Source organism: Cucumis sativus, chromosome 3 (genome assembly GCF_000004075.3).
Source record: "Cucumis sativus cultivar 9930 chromosome 3, Cucumber_9930_V3, whole genome shotgun sequence".
NCBI lineage: Eukaryota > Viridiplantae > Streptophyta > Magnoliopsida > Cucurbitales > Cucurbitaceae > Cucumis > Cucumis sativus.
In genome coordinates, this window is record NC_026657.2 from 28888777 (window position 1) to 28913563 (window position 24787).

The 24787-nt window shown below is 30.9% G+C and overlaps 4 protein-coding genes across 4 annotated transcripts; 2 read left to right on the forward strand and 2 right to left on the reverse strand.

Annotated features, from left to right (window-relative positions):
* The first annotated feature begins 6750 nt into the window (after positions 1-6750).
* LOC101217574 (probable 2-oxoglutarate-dependent dioxygenase At3g111800) lies at positions 6751-9491 on the forward strand. The gene is made up of 3 exons (XM_004137855.3): positions 6751-7325; positions 8209-8542; positions 9016-9491. Exons 1-3 carry the CDS (start codon positions 6844-6846, stop codon positions 9247-9249), a joined length of 1050 nt encoding a protein of 349 aa, XP_004137903.1. The 5' UTR covers positions 6751-6843; the 3' UTR covers positions 9250-9491.
* Positions 9492-14358: 4867 nt separating this feature from the next.
* Positions 14359-16920, reverse strand: LOC101211970 (PHD finger protein ALFIN-LIKE 1). Its single transcript, XM_004137669.3, has 5 exons — positions 16635-16920; positions 16492-16524; positions 15685-15907; positions 15173-15293; positions 14359-14895 (listed from the first exon to the last, which is right to left on the reverse strand). The coding sequence occupies exons 1-5, from the start codon at positions 16726-16728 to the stop codon at positions 14644-14646; spliced, it is 723 nt and encodes a 240-aa protein (XP_004137717.1). The 5' UTR covers positions 16729-16920; the 3' UTR covers positions 14359-14643.
* Positions 16921-17979: 1059 nt separating this feature from the next.
* Positions 17980-20326, reverse strand: LOC101212210 (dnaJ homolog subfamily B member 4). The gene is made up of 3 exons (XM_004137670.3): positions 20078-20326; positions 19546-19970; positions 17980-18620 (listed from the first exon to the last, which is right to left on the reverse strand). The coding sequence occupies exons 1-3, from the start codon at positions 20240-20242 to the stop codon at positions 18179-18181; spliced, it is 1032 nt and encodes a 343-aa protein (XP_004137718.1). The 5' UTR covers positions 20243-20326; the 3' UTR covers positions 17980-18178.
* A 1963-nt stretch (positions 20327-22289) lies between these two features.
* On the forward strand, positions 22290-24759 carry LOC101212455 (CTD nuclear envelope phosphatase 1 homolog). The gene is made up of 6 exons (XM_004137671.3): positions 22290-22880; positions 23230-23358; positions 23453-23573; positions 23656-23737; positions 24091-24244; positions 24344-24759. The coding sequence occupies exons 1-6, from the start codon at positions 22578-22580 to the stop codon at positions 24458-24460; spliced, it is 906 nt and encodes a 301-aa protein (XP_004137719.1). The 5' UTR covers positions 22290-22577; the 3' UTR covers positions 24461-24759.
* Positions 24760-24787: the final 28 nt, after the last annotated feature.

Genomic DNA, 24787 nt, shown 5'->3' on the forward strand with positions numbered 1-24787 from the left:
AGATGATGTTAGGTCCAACATATTTTGATATAACATCCCTTAATAATGAGATATATGGTCCCCTGCAATTTATATATCTTTTTTCCATTATCCCATTATCAAGGCTTTTGGGTAGGCATGGGTGGAAGCTTGTAAGCAAGAAGAGAGAATGATACTTGCATTTGACTTGGGAGATGATTTCGTGCTCGATATATCATAGTTGTTTTATCTAAATAGTGTAACATGGATCTCTTCTATTGTTTTCAATATACAATTTGATATTTCCGTTAATCTAAATCTATATGCTGATAGATCCATGCATGTATTTAAAATCGATCATTTTGTAGTGACTATTCAGTAACACCCTTCAAATAGAATCTCAAAACTTCCATTAAGGATATATCATTGTATGGTCATTTGAGGTGGTTCGCTCCTTCAGAGATCACAAGAGATTTTAAAAAAGCCTCCTAGTTGTATTCAAAAAGTTAATTTGCATCCCTAGACCAACCATTTGCCACAAAATTTTAAGTGCTTTTTGCAATTTATTTCTCATGTGGCTAGTAATGCTAATTCTTCCCATCATTTATCTTTAATTCTTGAAAAAGTCAATTAATTAAGACTATTTAGAATGTCTCAATATATTATAAATAAAACTTTTTTTTTAAAGAAAAGAAAAGAAAAGGTGTTTTTGGTTAGTGGGTTTGTCAGTCCCAATTTACACTATGTGTGTGTGGGCATTGATCCATCTTTCACATGTGTTGAAGCAAAAAAGGGCTTATTCTTAGCATAACTATTCTACTGCCAAAGTGCTTCCAACTCACCTTTCTCTATCGTTGGCAGACAAAACTCTAAAACTGAATATTTGGTGTGCATACACACATCCATCTCAGATTCGATACACTCTAACCATTTTACTTCTTTTCCTATTTGCTTCATACACCACAATCTTCACATCTTTAACTCAACATGCACTTGACACTTCAACATGCTCTTGACACTTATTGATTCAATTTGCTTCTTGTACTTTTGTTCAAAGAAAAATTCACTTAATTTTGTTGCATGCACTTCCTAATACAACCCTAAATTGGTTCATTATAGTTTTACAAGATAATAATATATAATCAACTAATTAATTCTATCTAAACCCTAGTAAATCCAAATTAACAATTTAAACAAATATTAACTAAAATAAAAGCGTTTTTTCTTTTTTTTTTAAAAAAATTGCATTACCATAAAAACTAAAAGCAAAATTCATCTTTCAAATACATATTTACTAAATTCAAAATATTTTAGATAAAGCCTTGGAGATAATGAGTTACTAAATATGAGTGTATTGTTTGAATTTTTTAAAACAAATTTGTTACTAAAGGAGGGTTCAATTTTATGTATAGATAATTACGTTTTTAATCTTGTGTTTGAATGGATAGATTTTGTCAATATTCTAAAAAATGAGTAAGTAAAATAGGATGTGAAGTCGTCGATACTCATCCTAAGAATTTCTTCTAAAAAACTATTTGGAAAACTGAAATGTAATTAAAATAACGAAAACACTTATTAATCTAAACATGGATTATATGGTTAAAATGATGTGAGATGAAAATTGGTGTGTTTGATTCTTATAACACTGGTAAACGAAATAATAATAGTCTCAATTATTATCATGTTATTTGAATTACAATTTTCTAAAACCATAAACAATAAAAAATCATCATTTATTTATTAAAGGTGTTTTGGACACGAAAAAGGTAATTTTTAAATAATTTACAAATTACACTTAACCACTTGTCGTGGTAATGGAAAGTCTAAATCATCTACTTTTATAAAGATCGTGAAATCTTCTTTGACAACCTTGCAAAATTTTAGTTCAACTTTTTTTCTCTCTTTTTCTTTATAAAAATTCAAATATCTCGTAATTGAGATAAAAAGATATCTTTGGTTGCAATACCTAAGGATATATATATATATATATATGTAGATTTATGGATGCATGTATTTGAGTTCAACAAGATTACAAGAGATTATACCCTACAAAAATAAAGGCATATACGCTTGAGGAGTGTTACGTTTTTCTTTTTTTAGATTAAGAAGTTTCGAATAGTAAACTCTCTATGTTTGAAATGAGTTACCAATTCTTTGAACTTGTTATATGACGTTTCAAACAACTTTAACTACATAGGCAAAGCTAACACATTTGTTATACCATGAATTTGTTCTCTCTCTTCCTCATAGACATAGTTGGAACACACTATATATCGATTCTTCATGTATTTCACGTTTTTTCATATTCTTTGTTCCGTACCACCTCGTTAATTTATTAGAAATTTTTTAGAGTTTTAAAAGTATTTTAGAATGTACACATGGCTGGCAAAATATAAGTAAAAATGTGAGAAACATGCAAAAATAAAAAAGTAATGGAAAGATCTTCCATTTATTTATTTATATATATATAGTTAGATCATATTATTATATTAAGATGGTGCTTCATACATTTATATATTAATATCATCTCAAAAGTTAATGATTCAATTCTTAGCACCGAACTTCTTATAGCAATTATTTTAATAAGAAGAACTTCTACATACGCTTGTTTGAGTGAGAAAAATTTATAATCAAATGCGAAACAATTTTTTTTAATCAGCACTTCATAAATGTACCTATGATCCCAAACTACGAAAGTATATGTCATTTCATGTTAATTAAAAGATAAGTTAAATTTTTTTATTGATCGTTGAATATGTATAGCAAAATTTTATAGAAGTCAATTTCGAGGATGATAACAACTCTTTTTTGAAGACTTTTGTCTATTCGTTTTGTAATTAAAAATAAATTACTCAAGAAAAGAAAAATGAAACAATTTAAAATATAACAAATTTTTTTTTTTTAAATAGACATAGAGAATTTTTTATAAATAGTTTTAATATTTTTTCCCTAGGGTGAATAAACTATTATTTTTTGCCTAGAGTGAATTATTCAAATTTAGTGTGTTAGAGTGTTTGAACGGGATCTGTGTACAAATATGATTCCACTTGATGAATTATGAAAACTATTTAAACTATAAAATTATTTACTTCTAATAATATATATCTATATTCTTGATATCAAAAGCTATATTATTATTATTTTTATCTTTGAGAAAAGAAACTATATTATTATTATTATATTATTCAAAATTGTCCTAATTTTTCCAAATCTTTGAATCCTACCGGTAATATCTTTTGATTTGTAATCAAGTACTTCCAAAAAGCCAAAAACATTAAAAAGCTTGTTGATGAAAAAGATGATCCCATATTAAATTATTATAATTTAATCATTTATTATTTCCAGTGGAGAATTACCCAATCCTTTATGGCTATACCAAATTTTTCATACACCCCAAATCTTTGGATATAAAAATTGATTTGTCATCAACCAACCTACATCATTTATAATTTATATTCAACTATATAGTTTCTAGCTTACTGCTTTTAAATATTGTTGATTTTTATGCATGCTTATTTTACCTATTCAAATATATAATTAAATAGACAGAAACACCAATCATCATCTCACATGCTATATGTTTAAAATTACAAGTACCCATAAAAATTATTTCCACAAACAAAGATTTTAATTTGATCCCGTAAATTTCTTCAATGTTTTATTATTTACTTTACTTGCTATACTTAACAGCTAATTTGAAGATAATCATAAAAATGGATGAAAAATAGTGAATTTTAATTAATTAAAAAGTTAATTTATTAATCGATAATAATTAACCCTAAAAACAAAAGGTGAGTATGAAGTGTATCTCACACCATATTGAAAGAACATACATTGAGTCATTGACCCTTTTAAGAGAGTAACATCAAGAAATGTGGAATGGGGAGAAGACCTTTGTCTTCCTATTTTGTCTCCAACGTTATATATATATATATATATTACTTATGAGTCATATATTTATTTAAATGGTAAATTTTAGGATTATAAAGTAAATAGGAAAACACGTGGTGAGGTAAGGTAAGGTAAATAAATTAAGTTGAGGGAAATGAAAGAGTATAAAATGAAAGTGGGAAAAGAGAAAATATAATATGGGAGGGGGAAGGTGGGGTTTGATAATGTGCCCACAAATACCATCACCTCCTCAATTAAGATTTATCACGTGCTTTATTTCAATATATCGCACGTGTTGTTCTGACACCACAACAATCCCATCCCATGTCACTTTCCCGTGGATGTCGGCCAAACATTATCCTTCTCTTTCTTTTTCTTTCTTTTTATATATATATATATATTATTAATTCTACTAATTTTCTTCCATTAGTATTCCAATCATCCTTTTAATAAATGAATTTGCAACATAAAGTCAAAACTAATCATTTTAAAACAATCCATAAACACAATATTAAAGCATAAATATAAAACCCCACGTCCATTTTGTGGAAATATTAAATTACTTTAATCATATTGTTGATTAAAACGGTAAGAATATGTCTTATATATATATATAGATTTTTAAAAAATAACAAAAAAAATATAATAAAACTCATCACAAACCATTTTATAAATTTAAAACGGATGATTCTTTGATAGTTTTATAATTAATATAACTAATTTGGTCATATATAGAAAATTGAAGTTATGTTTTTTTAAATATTTTTGTGTATTTTTTCTATATAATATACTATTTTTTTTAGTTAAAACTTTTATTCCATCCACATATATACATACATATATTTGTTTATTTATATTTAGAGATACAAGGATGTCATTCTTAATATGCTCATGGGAAGTAATTTAAGATATTTGACTTTTTTTTGGAAAAAATATTTATGAAAATATGTTTGTTTAAAGTTAACTCTGATTTATTCCCATTATGGCTTTTTTTTTAATCTTCTTGTTCTCTATTTTTCTCTTTTAGGTTATTTTCTTTGTTGAATTTTTGGGTGTCTTTATTCTGGAGTACATGTTGATTAAGTTAACATTCAATATAGAGGAAGAAATAAACATTAAAAAGAAAAGGGAAAAGATAATAACTGGAATAAATCGTAATTAACTTTAACAAATTTGAATGAAACTTAGCAATAAATAGTAAATGATCTCAATAAGATTAGAAGATTAGTTTTTCTTTTTCGAAAAGATAAAATGTTGGGATTAAAAAAACTGCGAAAAGTGTTATAATTAAGAATAGCTTTTAAGTGTATTAAATAATTTTGGAAGCTTTTAATTCTATTTCTATTTATCACACTTGGATTTTGGAAGTAATTGATTAATTAATTTAATTGTCTCTAAGTGAGCAATAAAGTACATTATTATAAGAACCTTCGACGATCCAGTCGGTAAGATAAAAACAAATTAAGCTTTGTTTTAATTAGTTTGTAATTTTTTATTAGCATTAATTAGGTAATGTTGTAGTCTTTAAACATTAAAAATTAATATTGGTAGAGTAGGTGAATTCAACCTTTTACACATATGAAAAAATTTGTTAAATTAAGCTCAATATAATCTAATTTTTTTCCTCTAAAAACATTAATTAGAGTAAGGTTGAACAAAATATATATGAATGTAGTTATAATATCAATTATAAACTCTAAAAAAAATCCAATTATATCCAAAAATATTATAAGATAATCAATTAATATCAATTCAATAGAATTTCATTTTTATATTATTAAGGCATATATTACTTCTTTAAATGTGATCGTATAAACTATTCCTAAATCAAATTGATAGTAACAATAACATATTATAAATGATAATTTTACACCTTGATAGTTACTACTTTGTTCAACATCGAGATTTGGGATCAAAATTTTGCTCTTCTATTACTATTAAATTAACTTGTTTTGACAATTTGGTTTTGGATGGAACATGGTGAATTTAAATATATCTAATAATAAGAGATGATGTATATGTATATGCTCACTATCATTGGTACTGTGCTGATGTTGGAGACTAATGAAAGGAAGTAAGTATATGCCGACATGTCGAAAGTTGGGAAAAAAAGGAGTTCCCCTCCAACCTGACCCACTTCAAAGTTAAAACGACAATATTATTTCAAAACATCAAAACTTTTCTATTTCTGCTTTACCCTTTCAAACAAGAACAAACGGTCGCCCTTTTTCTGTTGGGTTTCGTCGAATCATTTACCATTAAAATATCCGAGTTCGACCCGATTGGATTCTTCCATTCGTCTTTACATTTCACGAGTTCTTTTTTCCCCTCCAAATCCCTTGAATAATGTACAAAGTCCAACAATTTTTTGTTGTGAACTTGTATCATTCACATTATTTTCTATGGTAATAATGGAAGAAAAGATGGTAGTCATCCGTACTCAACAAAAAGGTCCAATAATTTGATGTTTTTCCATTAATGTGTCCTACCACTGGACTTTAAAATCTATTGGTATTTTGGCTTTGATTAGTATTTCTATTATATCTTAAAAGAACCCATGTAACATAAAAGATAAACAGTAAATATTTTGTATCGATATTTACATTGTAAACGTCGGAACTATCTTTTTCTTGTGTGTGTTTGTCAGTTGAGTATAAGTTTTGATATAAAAGAGGTATTTTAACTTTTGTATTCTTCTTCCATTGTACGCTGTCAACTGCGTTGAAGTAGTAAGGCAACTTTTTCACGGCGCAGGAAACAAATAAAAGCCACTAGAATCTTTCTTCTAAATTATTTATTGATTTCATCACATGTGAATGTATATATGATTATATGTACTCCAACCCTTTTTTATAGGCACGTAGTTCCCTCTAACTTCTCCTATAAATATGTGCACTAATGAAGAGCCTTAAAATCCACCAAAACAGAAAAAAAAAAAAAAAAACAGAAAATATTCAATTTAATTCAGTTAGGTAAGAGATTAAAAGAAAGATAATGAATAGTAGTTGTCTGCAGAGTTGGCCGGAGCCGGTGGTGTGTGTGCAGTCGCTGGCAGAGAGTGGAATAAGTAAAATTCCGGGGAGGTACGTGAAGCCGCCGTCGCAGAGGCCAGATGGTGGGACGGTGAAGAAGATGAGGAATATTCCGGTGGTGGATATGGAGAAGGTGGAGAGTGGTGCGGCGGTGAAGGAAATGGCGGAAGCGTGTAGAGAATGGGGATTTTTTCAAATAATAAACCATGGGATAAGTGGTGAGATGATAGAATGTGTGAAGGAGAGTTGGAAGGAGTTTTTTAATCAGCCGTTGGATTTGAAGAATCAGTATGCAAATACTCCAGCGACCTATGAAGGATATGGAAGCCGGTTGGGGATTGAAAAAGGAGCCATTTTGGATTGGAGTGATTACTTTTTCTTAAATTTTTTGCCTTTGTCTCTCCGAAATCCAACTAAATGGCCTGCTTTTCCCTCTTCCTTCAAGTACGTTTTCATATTCTTCTCCTCCTTTTCTTCTGCTGTTTCTTCGTTACACCTCATGTTGTATCTGTTTCTGTCGAAACTCACTTAAGTATGTGTGTGTCCAATCATAAGCCATTTTCCATTTTATAACTGCAAAGTGATGCATCGAGAGATGAGTGCAACACTGACTGCTACTCCAAATAGAAGTCAGTTCCGTTGGCCATCGCTGGTTAAAGTGCAAAAGAAGAGAAGAAAATATTGTAGTTGATCAGCTAGCCATCAAGTTTTGAAAATACTTGGGTTATAGTTAATTAGGTTGCACATGTGCAACTATTTTTCAAGTGATAAAACTATTATTTGATGTGGTGCAATCTTTTTATGGTTAAAAGCTAAAGTGAAGCTCATTAGATAGATAAATAAAACTTTCTTTAAATTTTAGAGCACCACATTCATTAGATAGAGATAAATGAACTTTTTTTCATTGCAGTTTACAAGCCAACTGATTAAGGGAAAAACTTAGTTGCAACCTATCTATTTGCCAGCCTTGGTTTGACTTTGTGATAATTTTTTATTTTAAAAATATTTACAAAATTATTTCTTATCTACGTAAATAAGGTGGAAACTCGAGAAATTTTATACAAAAATTTGGTTTAGATTGACTTCAAATGGTATTTTTACCTTGGTTTCGTAGGTTTAATAATAGTTTGCTGATTTATTTAGTAAGTCATATTTTAACATATCAGAAACATATAACGTCTAAAAGTTTAATTTAAAGTTTCTATTTGTAGTGGGTTGTTTTGGAATATCATATGATATAACTTTACTTTAATCCATCAATTTACTTGGAATTTATGCTAATTAATAATGAATTGAAGAAGGGTTTATTATTTAATTATTTGGGCAGGAAAGTGATCGAAGAATATGGGGATGAGGTGGTGAAGGTATGTGCGAAATTAATGAAAGGATTATCAATGGGATTAGGGCTTGAAGAAGAGTATTTATTAAATGCATTTGGAGGAGAAAAAGGAATAGGTGGTTCCATGAGAGCAAATATGTATCCAAAATGCCCACAACCTGACTTGACTTTAGGGCTTTCCTCCCACTCGGACCCTGGTGGCATCACCATTCTCTTGGCTGACCATAACGTCCCCGGCCTCCAAGTTCTCAAGGGAAATGATTGGATCACTGTTGACCCTATCCCTAATGCCCTCATAGTTAACATTGGTGATCAAATTCAGGTTTGTTCTCTCACACATCTCACAATCTTCATAAATTATTATTGGTTTAAATATTATTCTTTCATAAATTGTAATATTGAATTGGACGTGGATCTCTCTTTAATTGACTCGTCTTCGGATTGGCTCGTTCGACCAATCTAAATAAAAGTCCAATCCAAAGTAACAATATATATTTTATATATAATACTCATAATACTTTTAAAATAAAATAAAAACTGCTTTTACAACTAATAAATAAATTTATTTTACACATGCATGAAGACTAAGTCTAGTAGTTTTTCTCATTTGATAAACTCTCGTAAATAAGATAGTAGAATGAATTATTAATGAAGTTTTTATCGAACCATAACAACCAAGTTCTAATTATAAACTATACATAACTCTGAAAAAGGATGATAGGTTATTTAATTTGCTATAGATCATACCTGTATGTATAAAATTAATATGTTTTTATGTTTTTGCTTTTTAATTAGGTGCTAAGCAATGGAATATATAAGAGTGTGAAGCATAGGGTGATGGTAAATCCAAACAAGGAAAGAGTTTCATTGGCTTTCTTCTACAACCCCAAAGGTGATTTGATAATTGAACCATCCAAGGAGCTTCTCACCAAAGAAAGACCATCCCTTTTTCCACCAATGACCTTTGATGAATATAGACTTTATATTAGGAAGAAGGGTATTTGTGGAACTTCAAAACATCAACAATAATACCCTAAATCAATTTAGTTATAATTAATGCTGTAATATTAGTTAATATGGTTAGTCTTTTCCCTTAATTATTCAAGTTATTGTATGTTCAAAACTTTTTTTCTTTTCTTTTTAATTTTGTGTTGTTTTTCTTTTCTTTTTTGGTTCTAATCTACCACTTTGTCATTGTGGATGTTAGAATTATCTATTCCCTTTCGTCTTGATCACAATTATAATATATTATCTATTTTGTCAATCAAACACAAGAGTTTGACTCCTCCAACATTCCCATGACTAAAATTACAAAACATATCATAATTCATGAATGTAATCATAAAGGAAACAAACAAAATCTCAATTTCTCTAGGTAAGGTTTGATTTGATATTGATTTGCTTTCTTATGTTTTGTTTTTACAAAAATATGATTATTTAAGTTCACCTTTTCAAATAGTAATAATAGTTATTAATAATAATAAGAGAAAAAAATATAGATTAAATCTATCATGGTTAATTATTTAAAGTTTAGTCAAAATGAATACAATTCAATTAGTATCAATAACTTCAAGATTAGTCTTCAATATTATTATATATGATTTTAGAAAAATAAATCGCACAGTTAGGTAGTTCAAATTTTTGTGAATTATTTCTATTTCAAAACTTGTAGATTTTTAAAAGAAAATTACCTAGGGCTGGGTCCTCAAATTTTAAAATTATGTTGATTTAACAGCTGTCTTAATTAAAAAGTTTAAAATACGTTATAAAGTGTTTTCAATTTTGTGTTCTTAAAAAAATTGATTTCTCTCCCAAATCATTAATTTAGTTAAGTAGCCTTTATATAATATATTGTTAATCAATCAAATTAAGAATAATAGCAAAACTGAGGTGTCAATTAAAGTAGTTTTCTTTTTTGTTTTGGTTTTTCTTAACCACTTTTTCCAACAATTAAAGTAGTGTTCTTTCTCACTTTTTCTTACAAATAGCTTATGTAGCATTAAACATAATATTGTTACACTTTATAATTAAAAGCTAACCACATTAAATTCAAATCTTACCCAAATTGATCTACATGGTCAATCAATGCATGCATATTTAAAACATGTGGCAAAATTTCAATTAAAAAAACGAATAGAAGATAGGACACTAGCTAGTTGTTGCATGTATTATTTGGGCATTCGAAAGTAATTTTGAAATTGTTAAAGTCATTTTTATCCATCTTCAAAATTATTGTAAAACGTTACTTTCACTATTGGTTTAAGTTGAACGAGTTTAGCTCAAAGAATCAAATGTTCAAGGTTGACCCAAGAGCAAAGTTCAATAAACCTCATACACTAATTGGGACGGGCTTGAGTCAGTCCAACGTCTTAAACATAGGCTCGAAGTTTAATATGTGGACCTTACTCAATTAGTAGAAATTGGATTGGATTTGAATTGACCCTCTAGACCGCACTCGCTCAACTCTTTGGCTCTTCGAACATACTGTATTAGTATTTTTAACCTATCCTCATCCCTTCTTCTTTTTTCTTAGAAATGCACCTCTGGTTACATTCATTTAAGTGCAACCCACTTAAGTAAAGAATTACAAATTGTCATATGCGATGAAAAAGGGTTTAAGAGGGAGGGTGACATCAAAAAAAATGAGACCAAACCCTAAGTTTTGCATTTGAGTCGGTTGAGTGAAAGTTTGTGTGGGTGCCACATAGAGAAGCCGTCAAAACGCACGTTTTGAATGCAACGAGGGTTCCCATTTTTGTAAGCCACAAAGTCCATTTCCACCCATTGGCTTACCCAAATTGACATACTCCATATTCAATTTTCAACCATCTTTTCTCCCCATATTCTTATGTACACTCATAAATCTATATCTATATATATATATGGATTAGTTGTACCAATTTTAGAGTTAATTAATTTATGCCATATTCAAATTTTATTTTAAAAATATTAGGAAGAACCTCTAATTCTATATATCCATTACACTTTTTGAATTTTCAAGAGTGGGTTAATATTTTGAATTATTTAGTTAGGTTATTTTTTAAATTGTTCAACACTCATTCTTACATGTGTGTAAACTTTCTTAAATATGTACCAAATTAACTAAAGAGATGACTAAATTTGATGTAGAGAGGATTTTTCAAAGATATCATAACATAAGAGTCTAAAATGATTTGCATGTGTAAAAGCTTGGAGCTTTAATTGACAATGAAAAATTATAAAAGCCTACACTTTAAAAAAAAATCAATTTTCAAATTGTTACAGTCATTAAATTAGGGTTATATCTTTCAAATATATACCTCCACTTATATGTAATACTTCTTTTGAAATTTGAATTAAGTTCGTCCCTTACTTCAATTTGTCCTACTTAAAAAAAATTATAATTTTCAAGTTCAGAATAATTTGAAATTGTATAAATACTTTTTTTTAAAAAAAAAAAATCAAAATATAAGAAGACATTATTTTATACCTACAGAGGGAGCGACGTGTTTAATTCAACAAAATGATATATGAATGTATTCATTGCAAATATAATTTTAGAAAATGTTGAATGCCGTTAGGCTAACATGTTAAAATATTTCAACATTCATGCATTATTTCACTTAAATATTATATTGATCAACTAGCTAGTATTTCATATATTCTATTAATTTGGATTGAATGAAGAAATTGAATACATTAGTTGTATTAATCTCTTGGACAAATTCAATACAAATTTTGAATGGCTTTCCATGAAAAATATTCAAATTAAGTCAAAAGTCAACTTTATATAACTTCGAAACTAAAATTTGATATACGAACTACCTTTCTTCCTTAACATAGCATTACTAATGCTATCGAAAATATATTAAGTACCAAATAATAGGGTGGGGAGGGGGGGTGGACCCATATTTTGGAAAAAGAAATAAAGTAGGAAAAATGAGACTAAATCACCAAAATCTCAATGCATGATTAATTTACTTTTATTCAAATATTTGTTTTACTTTGAAAGTTCTTTATGTAAGTACTTTTCCTATGCTTTTTTCAATTTTTGGTAGGGGAACACCAATTCAACTTTCTGCCTATCATCATTTTAAACATGCCCATTTATATATTTATTTTATCAAATGAAGAATGATATTATCCAATATTTGATAAAATAAAATAATATTGGTCAAAACATGTGTTACAACAACTAACCTAGCTAGGCTTCTTCTATCTCATGCATTACTTTTGGTTTCTTAAACAATCCATTATAAAACTAAGACTTACTACCATGTTACACATTTCCACTTACAATACAAAACTTTGGATATATTAATATATATGGTATTTTGCTTGGCAATAATGGAAAAGAAAATTAGTTTTTGACAAACTAACAAATATCTCAGCTTTCTATATATATATTTTTTTAATTTGGTTGGGAGAGAGATTAAATAGAGAAAAATGCATATAAAGAAAATTAAAATGTTAGAAAGAGACATAACTTAGAGAAGAAGAAAGCAAAGTTGTTGAGAAAGAGATATTAGAAAAAGAACAAAATGATTTCACAGCCAAAGAAATAATAAAGTCAATGCATGAAAGCAAGAGTATTGGAGAGTAATGGGAGGCTAATGCATAAGAAGGCATATGAGAAATGATATTTCAAAAATCAACAATCTACCTTTTTATATATATTTTTCTGGATTTAAACATACCTAACTCAAATTTAGAAATTGATTGCACCTTTTAAACAAAAGTTTGATAGAGTGGTTGTGTGATGGGAAAATTGGAATGAAAAGTACAACTTAGTCACTTAACAAGAAAAGACAAGTTTTGTACTTTTGTATTTTTCATTTTTAATTTTTTTAATTATTCTTTGCATTTTTTTTCCAATTTTGGTAGTAAAAACTTGTCAAATGGACTCAAAGTTAAAGTATATTGTATATTTTCAAAGAAATTTTTTTATTTTCATTCATAGTTTTCACTTTTTGTTCATATATTAAGATTACTAAAATGTTGATATATCTATATACATATATATTCAGTTACATGTAGGGCAAGTGTCCAATTGTTGTATGGAACAAAGTGGGTTCAGAAAACCTTCTCGTGAAGAGGAAAAAGATTCAATCTCTCAACCCCACAAATACTAAACTTTAAAAGAACGAGATCAAAGTTGGAAACTATTAGTAAATATTTGTGTAATATTGGGTCCAAACTCGATCATATGTGTAGTTATCTCTTTGAGTAATGTTATGAGCTAACATGTGGGGTGTCTATGCAGTTGGGCCAACCACGAAGCTCTAACATGTGGGCATAATCGGCTTGAATCATTATGAATATTTGGGCTTCATGAAGTTGGGCAACAGATTTTTTTTTGTTATATTTGTAAAGTTTTTTAAGTATTTGATGTATAATTGATTATTTTGAATCTAATTTCTATATTTGTAACTATTTTTAGAAAAATTGGCATAGATAGCAAATTTAGGGATTGGTGTTAAACAGTGGTAAGAAAACGAAAATATTAGGAATCAAAGAAGAATAAAAGAGGAGGGAAACGGGTGAAGAAGAAAGTGGAAGGAAGGTGGAGAGGAGATAAAAATGAAAGGAGAGCAGAGTTAAATTCTTTAAATTATTTTTTCAATTTAAAAATTCATACACATAATTCAAAATATTAAACGAGTATTATTTCAATAGCCTTTTTCTAACTTATTCTTAAAAATTTCGAGAATAAAAATGTATATTCTAAAGATTTTTAGATCAAACAACTCCCACAGGTGGTTCATCTTCTGTTGATGAAAGATTACACCCATACCATTTTTTCAGGCTCCACCAACCAATTTATTGGTCAGTATTTAGCAACGTATCCGATCCATTAACAAAATAATAATGACAATAATTAAAATAAATAAATTAAATAAATGTGTGTGTGTGTGTGTGTGTGTGGAGGGGTCCCTTTTTTTTTTTTTTTTATTGATAAGATGGATGGTTGTTTGGCTGATGAGCCGTACCTGTAGCTGGGGAAGAGCAATGTCCTGAAGCTGATGGCTGCTATTGCTGGACCCAAACACAGCCTTTTATACCACATGACTTCTTACTTAACACCTTCACTTTGTGGCCTTGAAAGTTGCCACATGGCTTTCATGGTTTCTTCTTCTTCTAACATATGACAATTTGAAATACAAGTAGAAGAGTGGATCATCAATTTCCATAACCTTTCAAGACATTGCTTGAGATAATCATCCTAATGTAAACGATATATATACCACCATAATTAAATAAAGTGATATAGTTGAGACTCTTGAGAGAGGTCAACCTTCAGGATCCAACATACCCATGAGAATGTAAACATGTTAACTACAAATTCGTACATACATTAAGAAATAATGTTACTATGCTCCATTAGTCAATTTCTTAAATCACCAGGGGTTCGTACTTTTCGGCCATTTGTCTGCCTTTTAGTTTCTACTGTCTGCCTTTCTTCATGCTGCAAGAAGGACATTTATATTGTTTGATACTATCAGCCTTGGCAGGAGTTATCCTTACGCACTTTCCATGGTACCACCTTTCGCAGATGTCACAGCCGATCCAGAACTCATCTGCACTGTAATTTTCACCACAGCTACCACAGAGGGTTTCACTGTGTTCATCGACATCCTCCTCGCAACTCTGTTCGGCAAGTTTTGGGTTGCTTTTCACCTGCCCATCATTGGATCTCTACAATAGAAACTTATCAAGTTAATAGAGGCTCAGAAGCTTTAAAAAGTTTGTTAACTACTCCAAATGCTTTAAGAAGACATGATAGCAATATGTCAAGTTAATGGGAAGTTCTTCTGCCCAAAATTTGTTTAGACAATGGTATGACAATCAAGAACGAACAAAGATTATGTTGTCCAATCTCCTCCCCAGAATTCAATGAACCAAACCCCAGGAGAAAATTATACATAGAAAGTTGAATTGTGAATTATCAAAAAACATGATCAAATAAATAAACCTTAGAGCTTCCTTGTGATCTACTTCCACTGTCTACACTAGGCTTCTCTTTGACAGGCTTCCGTTCTGTCACAACTTCAAATACAGTGGGAAGATCATTCATCAAGCTAAATAAACGCTTTCTGTCATTATATGGTTGTAAGATGGAAAAAGTTAGTTCATGGTTTTACGGAAAACATCATTATGTAATCACATTAAATAAACAGTTAAGTAGATCTTCATCCTTCTAAAACCACAATTACTCAAACAGTAACAATGTTATTGAAGGTAAATCAACCACAATAAGCTGAGAAACAAAAGAAAGTTGTGTGGGCAACAGTTGGTTATGGACTTATCACCTATATGTCAGAAAGAGTATTTGCAAATGATGCAAGAAGAAACATTAGAAATGAAAATTGGCATTACCTATAAAAGTTCACATAAATGCAGAATTAAAAAAAAAAATCATTTAATTTAACAGAACCTCCCTAACTTATAGCCCGCAAGCAGAAAATCGAAAGTGGAACAGTTTACCTTTCGTTTCGATTAAGCCTTGCTCCAAAGTAGAAAGCCACAGAGAGCAACCAGGAATCACTATGTACAGCAACAAGAGATAGCCAATCTTTTCTGTTCATGCCATCTCTAGCGAAGTTAATTCCAAGGGCAGGCTCAGGAAGCTCCGGTGGAACCTCTTCTACTGGAAGAACCACTTCCCATGTTTCATTAGGATGTCCATATAGACACAAATTTTCCTTATCTGAAAATGTAGTAATCAAAGTTAAAAATATATGAGAAGCATCTAAAACAATGGTAAATCCGTGCTCTCACATAAGAAATGAAATAGAAAACCGATCCATGCATTGTGGTACACACCAGTTACTGCCTAATTAAGATAACGTAAGTGTATGTAAAAAAAAATCCAGGATCTCGATGCAAGATCATAAAAGTTAAACTTCGAACTAAAGAAACAAACATTCAGTCTGAAGCATCTGCCAATCCTATGTAATTAAACGAGATTACGACATAATATCTATACTCATTATGCATCAAATGCTCGTTAAATTCGCCCAAAATTTGACATTTAGCTAAAAAAGAAACAGTAAATATCATTTTTTTAAAAAAAAATTATCTAGAAAGAAACGGCGCAGAATTCTAAAAATTGAACTTCAAATTCAAGAAACAGACAATTAATCTGAAGCAATTCCCAAAACTATGTAATATAAGTGATAAGTAAACAATATCTAAACTCGCTATGCATCAAAAGCTCGTTAAACTCGTAAAAAATTTGACATTTAGCGATACAAAAATGAAAACTAGGCATAATTTAGAAGGACCCATCACCTGGATCACAAAGGCCGTAGAATTCATCAACATCTGAGAAAAAGAAGAAGAAGAAGAAGAAGAAGAAGAAAAGGAAAATCAGTGATGCAGATGATGTTATAAGGAAAAAAGAGAAAATAGAGAGAAGGGAGGGAGAAAAAGACCGTGAGCAAGGGCGCGAACAAGAGCGGCACGACGAGCAGTGTAATCTTTGAAAATTTCTTCGACGGTTTTGGGAGTGGTGGAAGGAATTTCCATGGGGGAAAGAGAAAATCAGGAGATCTGAAGAGAAGAGAAGGAAGGAGAAGAAGGAGAAGGAGTAATGCTAATGCATGAGTTTTGGAAAGAAGAGAGCGTAAGAGACAGAGATCCATCATGTTTGTAAAACGTCAACACCGCAAACCGGAGGTTGGAATCTACATTGACGTTAACCAATATTACTAATTACTATTCTCACTCCTTAACTTTTTATTTCCCCAACCTCCTCAACCACTCCTTTTTCTATTTTCTTTTTTAATCTATTTATCCATTTTCACTTTCTTTAAATCATTATTGTTTTTTTTTATATATTTTTTGAGACACATTTGTTTGATGATTAACTAGAAAGAAAGAAAACCGTACATATTTTTATTATTTACTTCTTAAAATTAAATTTTGCTGACTTTTTAAACTTTTATTTAATTATCGATTTCGAACCATGATTGATATTAAACTTGAAATAGATAATGATTACAAATTTAATCAAGATATATAGTTCTGCGGTGATACTAAATAAGTATATAGCAAATTAGCAGAAAATTGCACCAGTTTTTTAATTTACATTAGTAGATCTTTTAGATTTATTTTCAAATCTGTCGTGGATAAAACTAGAAAAAAGGGAATATGAGATCCAAAATTAACATGATGAATTACCATAATTTTTCAACCTGAGCAAACGTCAATATAGAAAGCTTAGAATGAATTTCCGCCGTTATCTTAATATGCCAATATTCTATGCTTCCTTAGAACATATTACAAACAAGAGGGAAGGTTATCAATGCTTTCTATATTATATTGTAAAAGCTATATTATAAAAAACCATCCTTCAACTTAACTTTATGTTCCAAATATCTGTATTTTTTTAAAAAAATTGCAATATCACCCACTACTTATCTCTGAACTATCCATAGAAAAGAAAGTCTTTTAAAAAATTTAATGGAAATTAAGGAAAGATATGGTTAATGACCTGAATAGTGTGATGCGGTGATCCAAATTCTTGTCAGAGATTTCTTTCACACTATTCTAACACTAATTTTCATATGAAATTCTAAAGAATTTCTACTGAAAATCCACGAGTATAAAACTACTAAAAGAAAAGGAGAAAACCAATCCAGAAGAGAAGAACCAGAACTATGAAAAACCATAACAAATGATGTAGCAGCTTCCACGTCATGAATGTCTACATCCACTGATGATCAGACTGCCAGAAGCGATGTTTTTGCTAATTGTTGTTGGGAGGGGACATGGAAGTATGATAGTAGTTATCCAGCTCGGATTCATAAATTGCATTTGTGAAGAAATGAAACATTCAATTTCAAGCTACTAAACTCAGTATCTCGTTCATTTTGTTGCATCCAACAAAACACTATTTACTTCTTACAATACCCTAGAAGAAAAAAGAAATACATATGTGTGTGTATATACGACGAGTAAAATGAGTTACCATCTTTTATGAAGAGGTTAATAACTGATTGATCCCCATTTTTTGCTCTGACGTCAGTTTGATGGGGAACTTAATGTTGAACTTGATTCTCAAATTCCCATTTCTTGAAGGTTCCTTGGGAATTGGCATCCCTTCTCCCACAACTACTTCTTCATAACTGGGCCCAACGACCGAATCAATCGAAATCGTTAGGTTTCGACCACCAAGAGTTGTTAGATGCAGAGTGTATCCTGTTAGAGCTTCAACCAGAGTGATATCTTGGGTGGCAATAAGATCGTTGCCATCCCTTTTGAAAACTCTGTGAGGGATTTCATCAAGGGTAAGCACAAGCTTTGAGGGTATTACTCTCGAATGTGGATCTCCTAATTCTGGAAATGTAATTTTAGTTCCCTTCTTCCATCCAGGCCTGATGTTCACTGTTATGATTTTATCCACCGTAGTAGGTCTCCTGTACATAATAGCATCTTACAATTATAGCAAAAACAAAATTAAGTTATTACAGTGTCTAATTATGAACACTGAAAGCTCCTGCCTAATTGATACAGAGAGAGGTTACCAACTTCACACACATAGGTCATAACTCATAAGACAAGAAATATGATCCCACAAGAACTTTAGGACTTGGCCTAATCCCAAAGGTCCTTTAGTTTTTCCCATTTTCAAAAAGTCCAAAGAGCAGGGGGGGCCTTAAGCCAATAGGCCATGTCGATTTCAAAGAGAAGCCAAGTTTAAATTGAAGAGATGAATTTAGCTTGCTTTCTGAACAAATGGCCTCCAAGGTGAAAGTAAAGGATATAGTCTGCGCTTAGCCAAATTCCATGAAAATTATGTCCCAAAACTAAGGGGCCAACTTCTAGTGAAAAGGAAGACAGTCTTAAGTCTTTACTTCGGCCTTACAAGTTACAAATGATAAAGTATTAGGCAGACAACTTAGTTAACTAGTATACGTTGGAATTCTCTTTTGGATAGTAGAGTTGTTTTTACTCCCATCAGACGCTTCCACATGAAAACGTTGAACTTTCTTGGAAAAAATTTCCTAACCCATTCGCACAAGCTGGGACAAAATTTTAAGAAGCAAGGAAAAGGAAAGCATTAAAAGTGACTTTCATTTTCATTTTAGGCAAGTAAGTTTAATTTTATCGAAAGAAAGTAGAAGGTTATCCATGCAAAGTTTTCAAATAATTGATTGAGCACCCTCTTCTCCATTCAGAACTTTGAGACCATTGACAAGGGTATAGAGTATAAACCATCCCAATCACAAGAAAACAAAAATAGCATCAGAATAAAAAGTCAATCTTCATCTAAAACTGGGGAACTGGGTTTAATTACACTACAAATAAATGAGAGCTGAAAAAAGTCTTGCAGTGACTAACCCAGTATTATCGATGGCATCCCTAGCAATCTTCATCTTCTTCACACAACCCATGTATAGTTCTTCTAAACTACACAGCAAAGCCTTCTCTATTGTAGCACCTTTCCTCATATAATTGGAGCCCAGACCAACTCCATGTCTAAGGGAGGGAGATATATTATCACCTAACAAACCATCTGAAAAACTATAAGCAGCAGCACGAGAGTCAGCCATGTGTTCCATCCCTCCAAAAGGGTTCGGAAAACCAAACAACCCCATAAACAAATCATTGGAACCACTTTTTACATCAAAGGAAAACCCAGTCGACGAAGCATGTCTGGTACGGCTACTACAAGAACCACTTGGCGATGGCGTTCCCATCTTCAAGTTTAAACCCTCCTCTCCTAACTGATCATACACAGCTCGTCTTTGAGGATCACTCAAAACCTAATTACAGACAGAATTAATAGAAACAATTAAACAACAACAATGAAGTGTCATTGAGATCAATGCAAAATTTATACAGAAACCGAAGAGAAGATCCCGTATCTTACATAATAAGCTTCTGAAATTTTCTTGAATTTGGCTTCGGCATCGCTTTTGTTCTCAGGATTCTTATCTGGATGCCACTTCATGGCGAGCTTCCTGTACACTTTCTTCAAGTCCTCGTCGTTAGCATTACGATCAACCTGAAGAATCTTGTAGTAATCAACGCCCATTCTTCCGTCGTCTTCTTCTGTTTTCTCTTACGCCTCGGCAATTTGGTACGCTCAACTCTCTGCTTGTGTGTTGAAATAATTTACATGATATATGTCACTTTGTCAGGGAGAATATTATGCAAACTAGCCTATATTTTTTGAAAACTAGTCTTACAATATTTAGACTTTTTGGAATAATATCCCTTATCAGTTATCTAAAAGACTACTGCTAAATAGAAAATGAAGATTTTTTCAGAGAATATTGACATATTAAGGGAAATCAGGGATTGATAATTGATATTATTGTTCACAACTATATTAGACCGTTAAGATTCTCTCCCAACATCAACAAAATATTGGATTTTTTTTATATTTATAATTTAAAACTTCGTAAAATATATTTTATCGCATGATTTAGTTGCGGAAACTAAAATCTTAAATTATTTAGGATGTGTTTTGTTTTAGAATCAAATCAAACTTTATTGCACTGTTTAACCAATCATGTTTAGATAATTTATTAATCATAATTAAAATTACTAACATAATTAAACTCAGTTTCTAAATTTAATAATTGACAGAAACAATTTTATATTTTTTAACTAAAAAAAAAAAGCATTATAATGTAGAACTAGAACGGTGTAACTGTGTAACAGCGAGCGACAAATGAGGGTGTCAGTGGGCGTAACAGAACTATGGCCCAAATTCTAATCAAATTTGTCCAGCCCATTTTCTCATCCCTTGCGATGTAATTGTCAATGGGCCTACTCGGTCTGGCCCAAATCCCGGTCCACGGCAGTCTAATAAGAGACTTATGTTTCTGTTTTACATTATTTACAACCATGTCTAACTTTCTTCCATAATCACAATTACAATTTAGACCATAACTGAAAAATTAATATTGATTATTCTTCAAACATTTTAAAATAATTAAGATGGTTTACCAATAAATTTATGTAGTATTGTAATAAAAGCTGGAGTAGGGATTTGAACTCGATACCTCTTGTCCAAATGAAGATATAAGTGTCAATTGAGCTAAGTTCATATTGGTTTTTCAAAAAGACTTGAGATCTATCATATTCCAAAATCCTAATCCATTATCTTTTTTTCTAAAATTTTTTCTTTTTTTCGAATTTGTGGTTTTTGGATACCATTTTTACTAATTCGTTTTTTTTTCTAGTTTGGTTATTTTTTATGTGTGTTAGATGTATTGTTCTTCTTATGCTTTTTTTGTTTCTTTGGAATATTTCATTTTTACTATTTTTGTTTTTTTTTTTTTTTGTTTTTTGAGAATATACAGCAAGTACTATTTAGTTCACACAAACAGTACCTAGATATACATTAAAACAAAAATAGTATTACTACATACAACAAGTACATCATGGTATGTTATAACCTATATATCATGACATATAGAAACATATTATAAATGATAGGGTGTATATAAAATAAATTTTGAAAATATATTTAAGGATAGAGCACATTTAACTTGTCAAATTGAAAAAAAGAAAAAGATTAAAAGAAAAAAAAAGTATTCTAACTATCTTTATAAGAAACTAAATGTAGGTTGATTTTCAACCATGTGAAATTCAAATGGTAATAATAATATAAATGTTAAAACTTCCAAATTTATGATTAAAAAGAATTAATTATTTAACTAATTCTGATAAAGAAACCTCATAAGCTCAACGAATGAAATTCGATACAGTTTCTCTAATTTTCAAGTTAAGTTAATGTTTTAAATTCAAAACACACACGATTATAAAAATAAACGATTGCTGATGTCAAATAACGAAATTACTTATCAATTAAGACATCTAATCAAAACAAAATAAATAATAATAATAATTTAGAAAGTAAGTATTTAATAATTTAGAACGATAGAAAATGTTAAAACATTAGATGGGGTCACGGATACCATCCCGTCAGATTTGACGGCGATGTGAAGGAGGGTTAGTTTATGAACCATTAAATAAAAATATTTTAATATGTCCATTTTACAAAAAATACATTATTTATTTTCTTATCAATAAATTGGGATTGGAATAAATCACAGCTTTCTTTGGCTACAATAAAGGGATAATTATTAATTAAGCTATTTTAAGACAAGAAAAGTAAGAAGTAGGCCTTCAAGGCGAACCAAGGCGGCAAAAAGCCACCGGCCACCATCACCGCCACATTTCCGTCCGCCACAGAATTTTCCAACTGCTTTGTCGCATTTACTTTTTTTTAATTCTTCTCGATCGTTGAAAATGATTGAGAGAGAGAGAAGCAGAGTCTTGTATTCTTCCTGTTGATTCGTTGAATTTGAGTCAATTTTTGGGGATCTCTCCCTCTGTTTCTTCGATTCACGGTGGATATGGAGCAGATAGGTCAAACGGAGGTTTGTGCTCCGAGGTCTCTGCAAGTATGGCAAGCTTTCATGGATTGGCTCTCTTTCTTTTTTCATGTTATTGTTCAGATCGTGCGCGGTGCTCCTTCTTTGCCTCAGATTTTGTCCTACATCGGTTTTAGATTTCCTCTTCTTCCTTCATCTGCGCCATCTTTTAAACCCTTGCCTGCTGCTGAGCTTCCTCTTCATCAGTTTTCAACAAAGAAAATTAGCTCTCTTAGTGATTTGGATGATGGTGGAGGTCAAGATCGCCCTCTGGAAAAAGTTACGGTAATGGTCGTCGCGTTTTCTTCTTTTCTTCTATATTTTTTAAGAAAACCTGAGGCTAAATTTATGTTTGAGGACATAATAAAAGCAGTGAACACTAGGAGCTGGCTCCATTTCAGTTTGCGATTGACTGATTTTCTGGATAGTTTAGCTGTCTTGTGTATGTGATTTCAATGTATAGCTGTTATGTTGAATTGAATTCTTATTTCCGTTGGTTATGAGCTTCTCCCGTATTTATTTGGCTATCATTGCTATCTTTATCCGAAGAACTATTGTTATAATGTTAAGAATGTACTTATGTACCAAGGTTACTATACAGTTTATGCATTTAATGCTTTAATTGCTCATTCAGGTTGTTCTTGATTTGGATGAAACATTGGTTTGTGCATACGAAACATCCAGTTTGCCGGCCGTTTTTCGCACTCAAGCAACAGAAGCTGGTTTGAATTGGTTTGAGCTGGAATGTGTATCCTCGGACAAGGTAACGCTGGAGATCTCTCTTTCAAGCCTACAGCCTTTCTAATTTTTCTTTGAAATATATAGTTTATCGATTAATTTTGGTAGTTCTACTGAAGGAAATTGAAGGAAAGCCGAAGATCAGTTATGTGACTGTGTTCGAACGTCCTGGATTGCATGAGTTCTTGAGCCAGGCTGCTGAATTTGCTGATCTTATTTTATTTACTGCTGGTCTTGAAGGTGTGGCATTGATTTATCAGTATCTTTTGCAACATTTCTCTTGTTATTCTATTGTCATATGCGGTTTCTTATGGACGTACAGGTTATGCTAAACCACTGGTTGACAGAATAGATACAGAGGGAAGATTTAGCCATCGACTTTATCGACCATCAACAGTTAGCACGTAAGCGTTTCTTCATATTCTCAGGATAAATATCTTCGGTGTAGTTTATGATTTACCTCTTTTGAGTTTGGAGTCTGAGATTACTCTTTGCCTGGAATAGAACTTAGTCAAGCAAGCATTTCCATTGACGACAGATTTTGTGTTTTAAGGCTTTGTACATGTTTTTGACTTTTAGTTATCGAAGAGGATATTGAATTGAAGAATACATATTTAGATTCAAGATTTATTAATTCTTTGCACCATCTTTTCATCTGTTCTTGTTGTTAGAGTGTATATGGAATTGATGACTATCAATTTAGAATTTTAAGGGTTTTTCTTCTTCTTGTTCAATTTTTTAAATCTTCAAATTGCAGAGAATACAGAGAACACGTAAAAGATTTATCCTGTATACAGAGAGATCTCTCAAGAGTTGTTATTATCGACAACAACCCTTTTAGTTTCTTGCTGCAACCAACGAATGGAATCCCATGCCTTCCATTCTCTCCAGCACAGCCTGCTGATAATCAGGTAGGAGGCTTCTCTTCCGACAACTACTGTCTTAACAGAATTTGGATGGTCTATTCCATTAGATACTCACTTACCCTTTGTTCCATTTTGTGTCTTCAGCTTTTAGAGGTTCTCCTCCCTCTCCTCAAACACCTCGCCCTGGAAAAAGATGTCAGACCCATTCTGTATGAAAGATTTCACATGCCTGAATGGTTTCAGATCCATGGAATTCCTTAGAATGAGAAGTGCAAGAAAAACAGTAGCTACCATGTTGATTGAAGCATGCTATTAAGCCAGTCTGCGCATTCTTTCCATTTAGAACTTTAGGATATCGAGTAAGAAGAAATTCACAAGATATATTCACAATGTATGTTATATCCACCTTAGGTTAATGTATCGATTCAGCAAAACTGCAATCATTTAAAGAAGTGTACTCTTGAATCTTAATTCTTTTGTATAATTACACTTTAGGACGTCACAAGGTAATCAGATGTATTAGTAGAGTTTTGTTATCCAAGTGTAAGTCTTCGGTTTCAGCTTCAATTGAGCTCCTTTGAAAACTTA

Excerpts from the sequence above, each read along its gene's own strand:
- LOC101217574 (XM_004137855.3), top strand. The coding sequence starts at position 6,844 with ATGAATAGTAGTTGTCTGCAGAGTTGGCCGGAGCCGGTGGTGTGTGTG. Across the intron at positions 7,326-8,208 it reads GCTTTTCCCTCTTCCTTCAA|GAAAGTGATCGAAGAATATG; the intron begins GTACGTTTTCAT and ends TTATTTGGGCAG. Across the intron at positions 8,543-9,015 it reads ACATTGGTGATCAAATTCAG|GTGCTAAGCAATGGAATATA; the intron begins GTTTGTTCTCTC and ends CTTTTTAATTAG.
- LOC101211970 (XM_004137669.3), bottom strand. The coding sequence starts at position 16,728 with ATGGAAATTCCTTCCACCACTCCCAAAACCGTCGAAGAAATTTTCAAA. Across the intron at positions 15,908-16,491 it reads CTACGGCCTTTGTGATCCAG|ATAAGGAAAATTTGTGTCTA; the intron begins GTGATGGGTCCT and ends CTACATTTTCAG. Across the intron at positions 14,896-15,172 it reads GATCACAAGGAAGCTCTAAG|AGATCCAATGATGGGCAGGT; the intron begins GTTTATTTATTT and ends TTTCTATTGTAG.
- LOC101212210 (XM_004137670.3), bottom strand. The coding sequence starts at position 20,242 with ATGGGCGTTGATTACTACAAGATTCTTCAGGTTGATCGTAATGCTAAC. Across the intron at positions 19,971-20,077 it reads AAATTTCAGAAGCTTATTAT|GTTTTGAGTGATCCTCAAAG; the intron begins GTAAGATACGGG and ends GTCTGTAATTAG. Across the intron at positions 18,621-19,545 it reads GATGCCATCGATAATACTGG|GAGACCTACTACGGTGGATA; the intron begins GTTAGTCACTGC and ends TATTATGTACAG.
- LOC101212455 (XM_004137671.3), top strand. The coding sequence starts at position 22,578 with ATGGAGCAGATAGGTCAAACGGAGGTTTGTGCTCCGAGGTCTCTGCAA. Across the intron at positions 23,359-23,452 it reads AATGTGTATCCTCGGACAAG|GAAATTGAAGGAAAGCCGAA; the intron begins GTAACGCTGGAG and ends GTTCTACTGAAG. Across the intron at positions 23,738-24,090 it reads CGACCATCAACAGTTAGCAC|AGAATACAGAGAACACGTAA; the intron begins GTAAGCGTTTCT and ends TTCAAATTGCAG.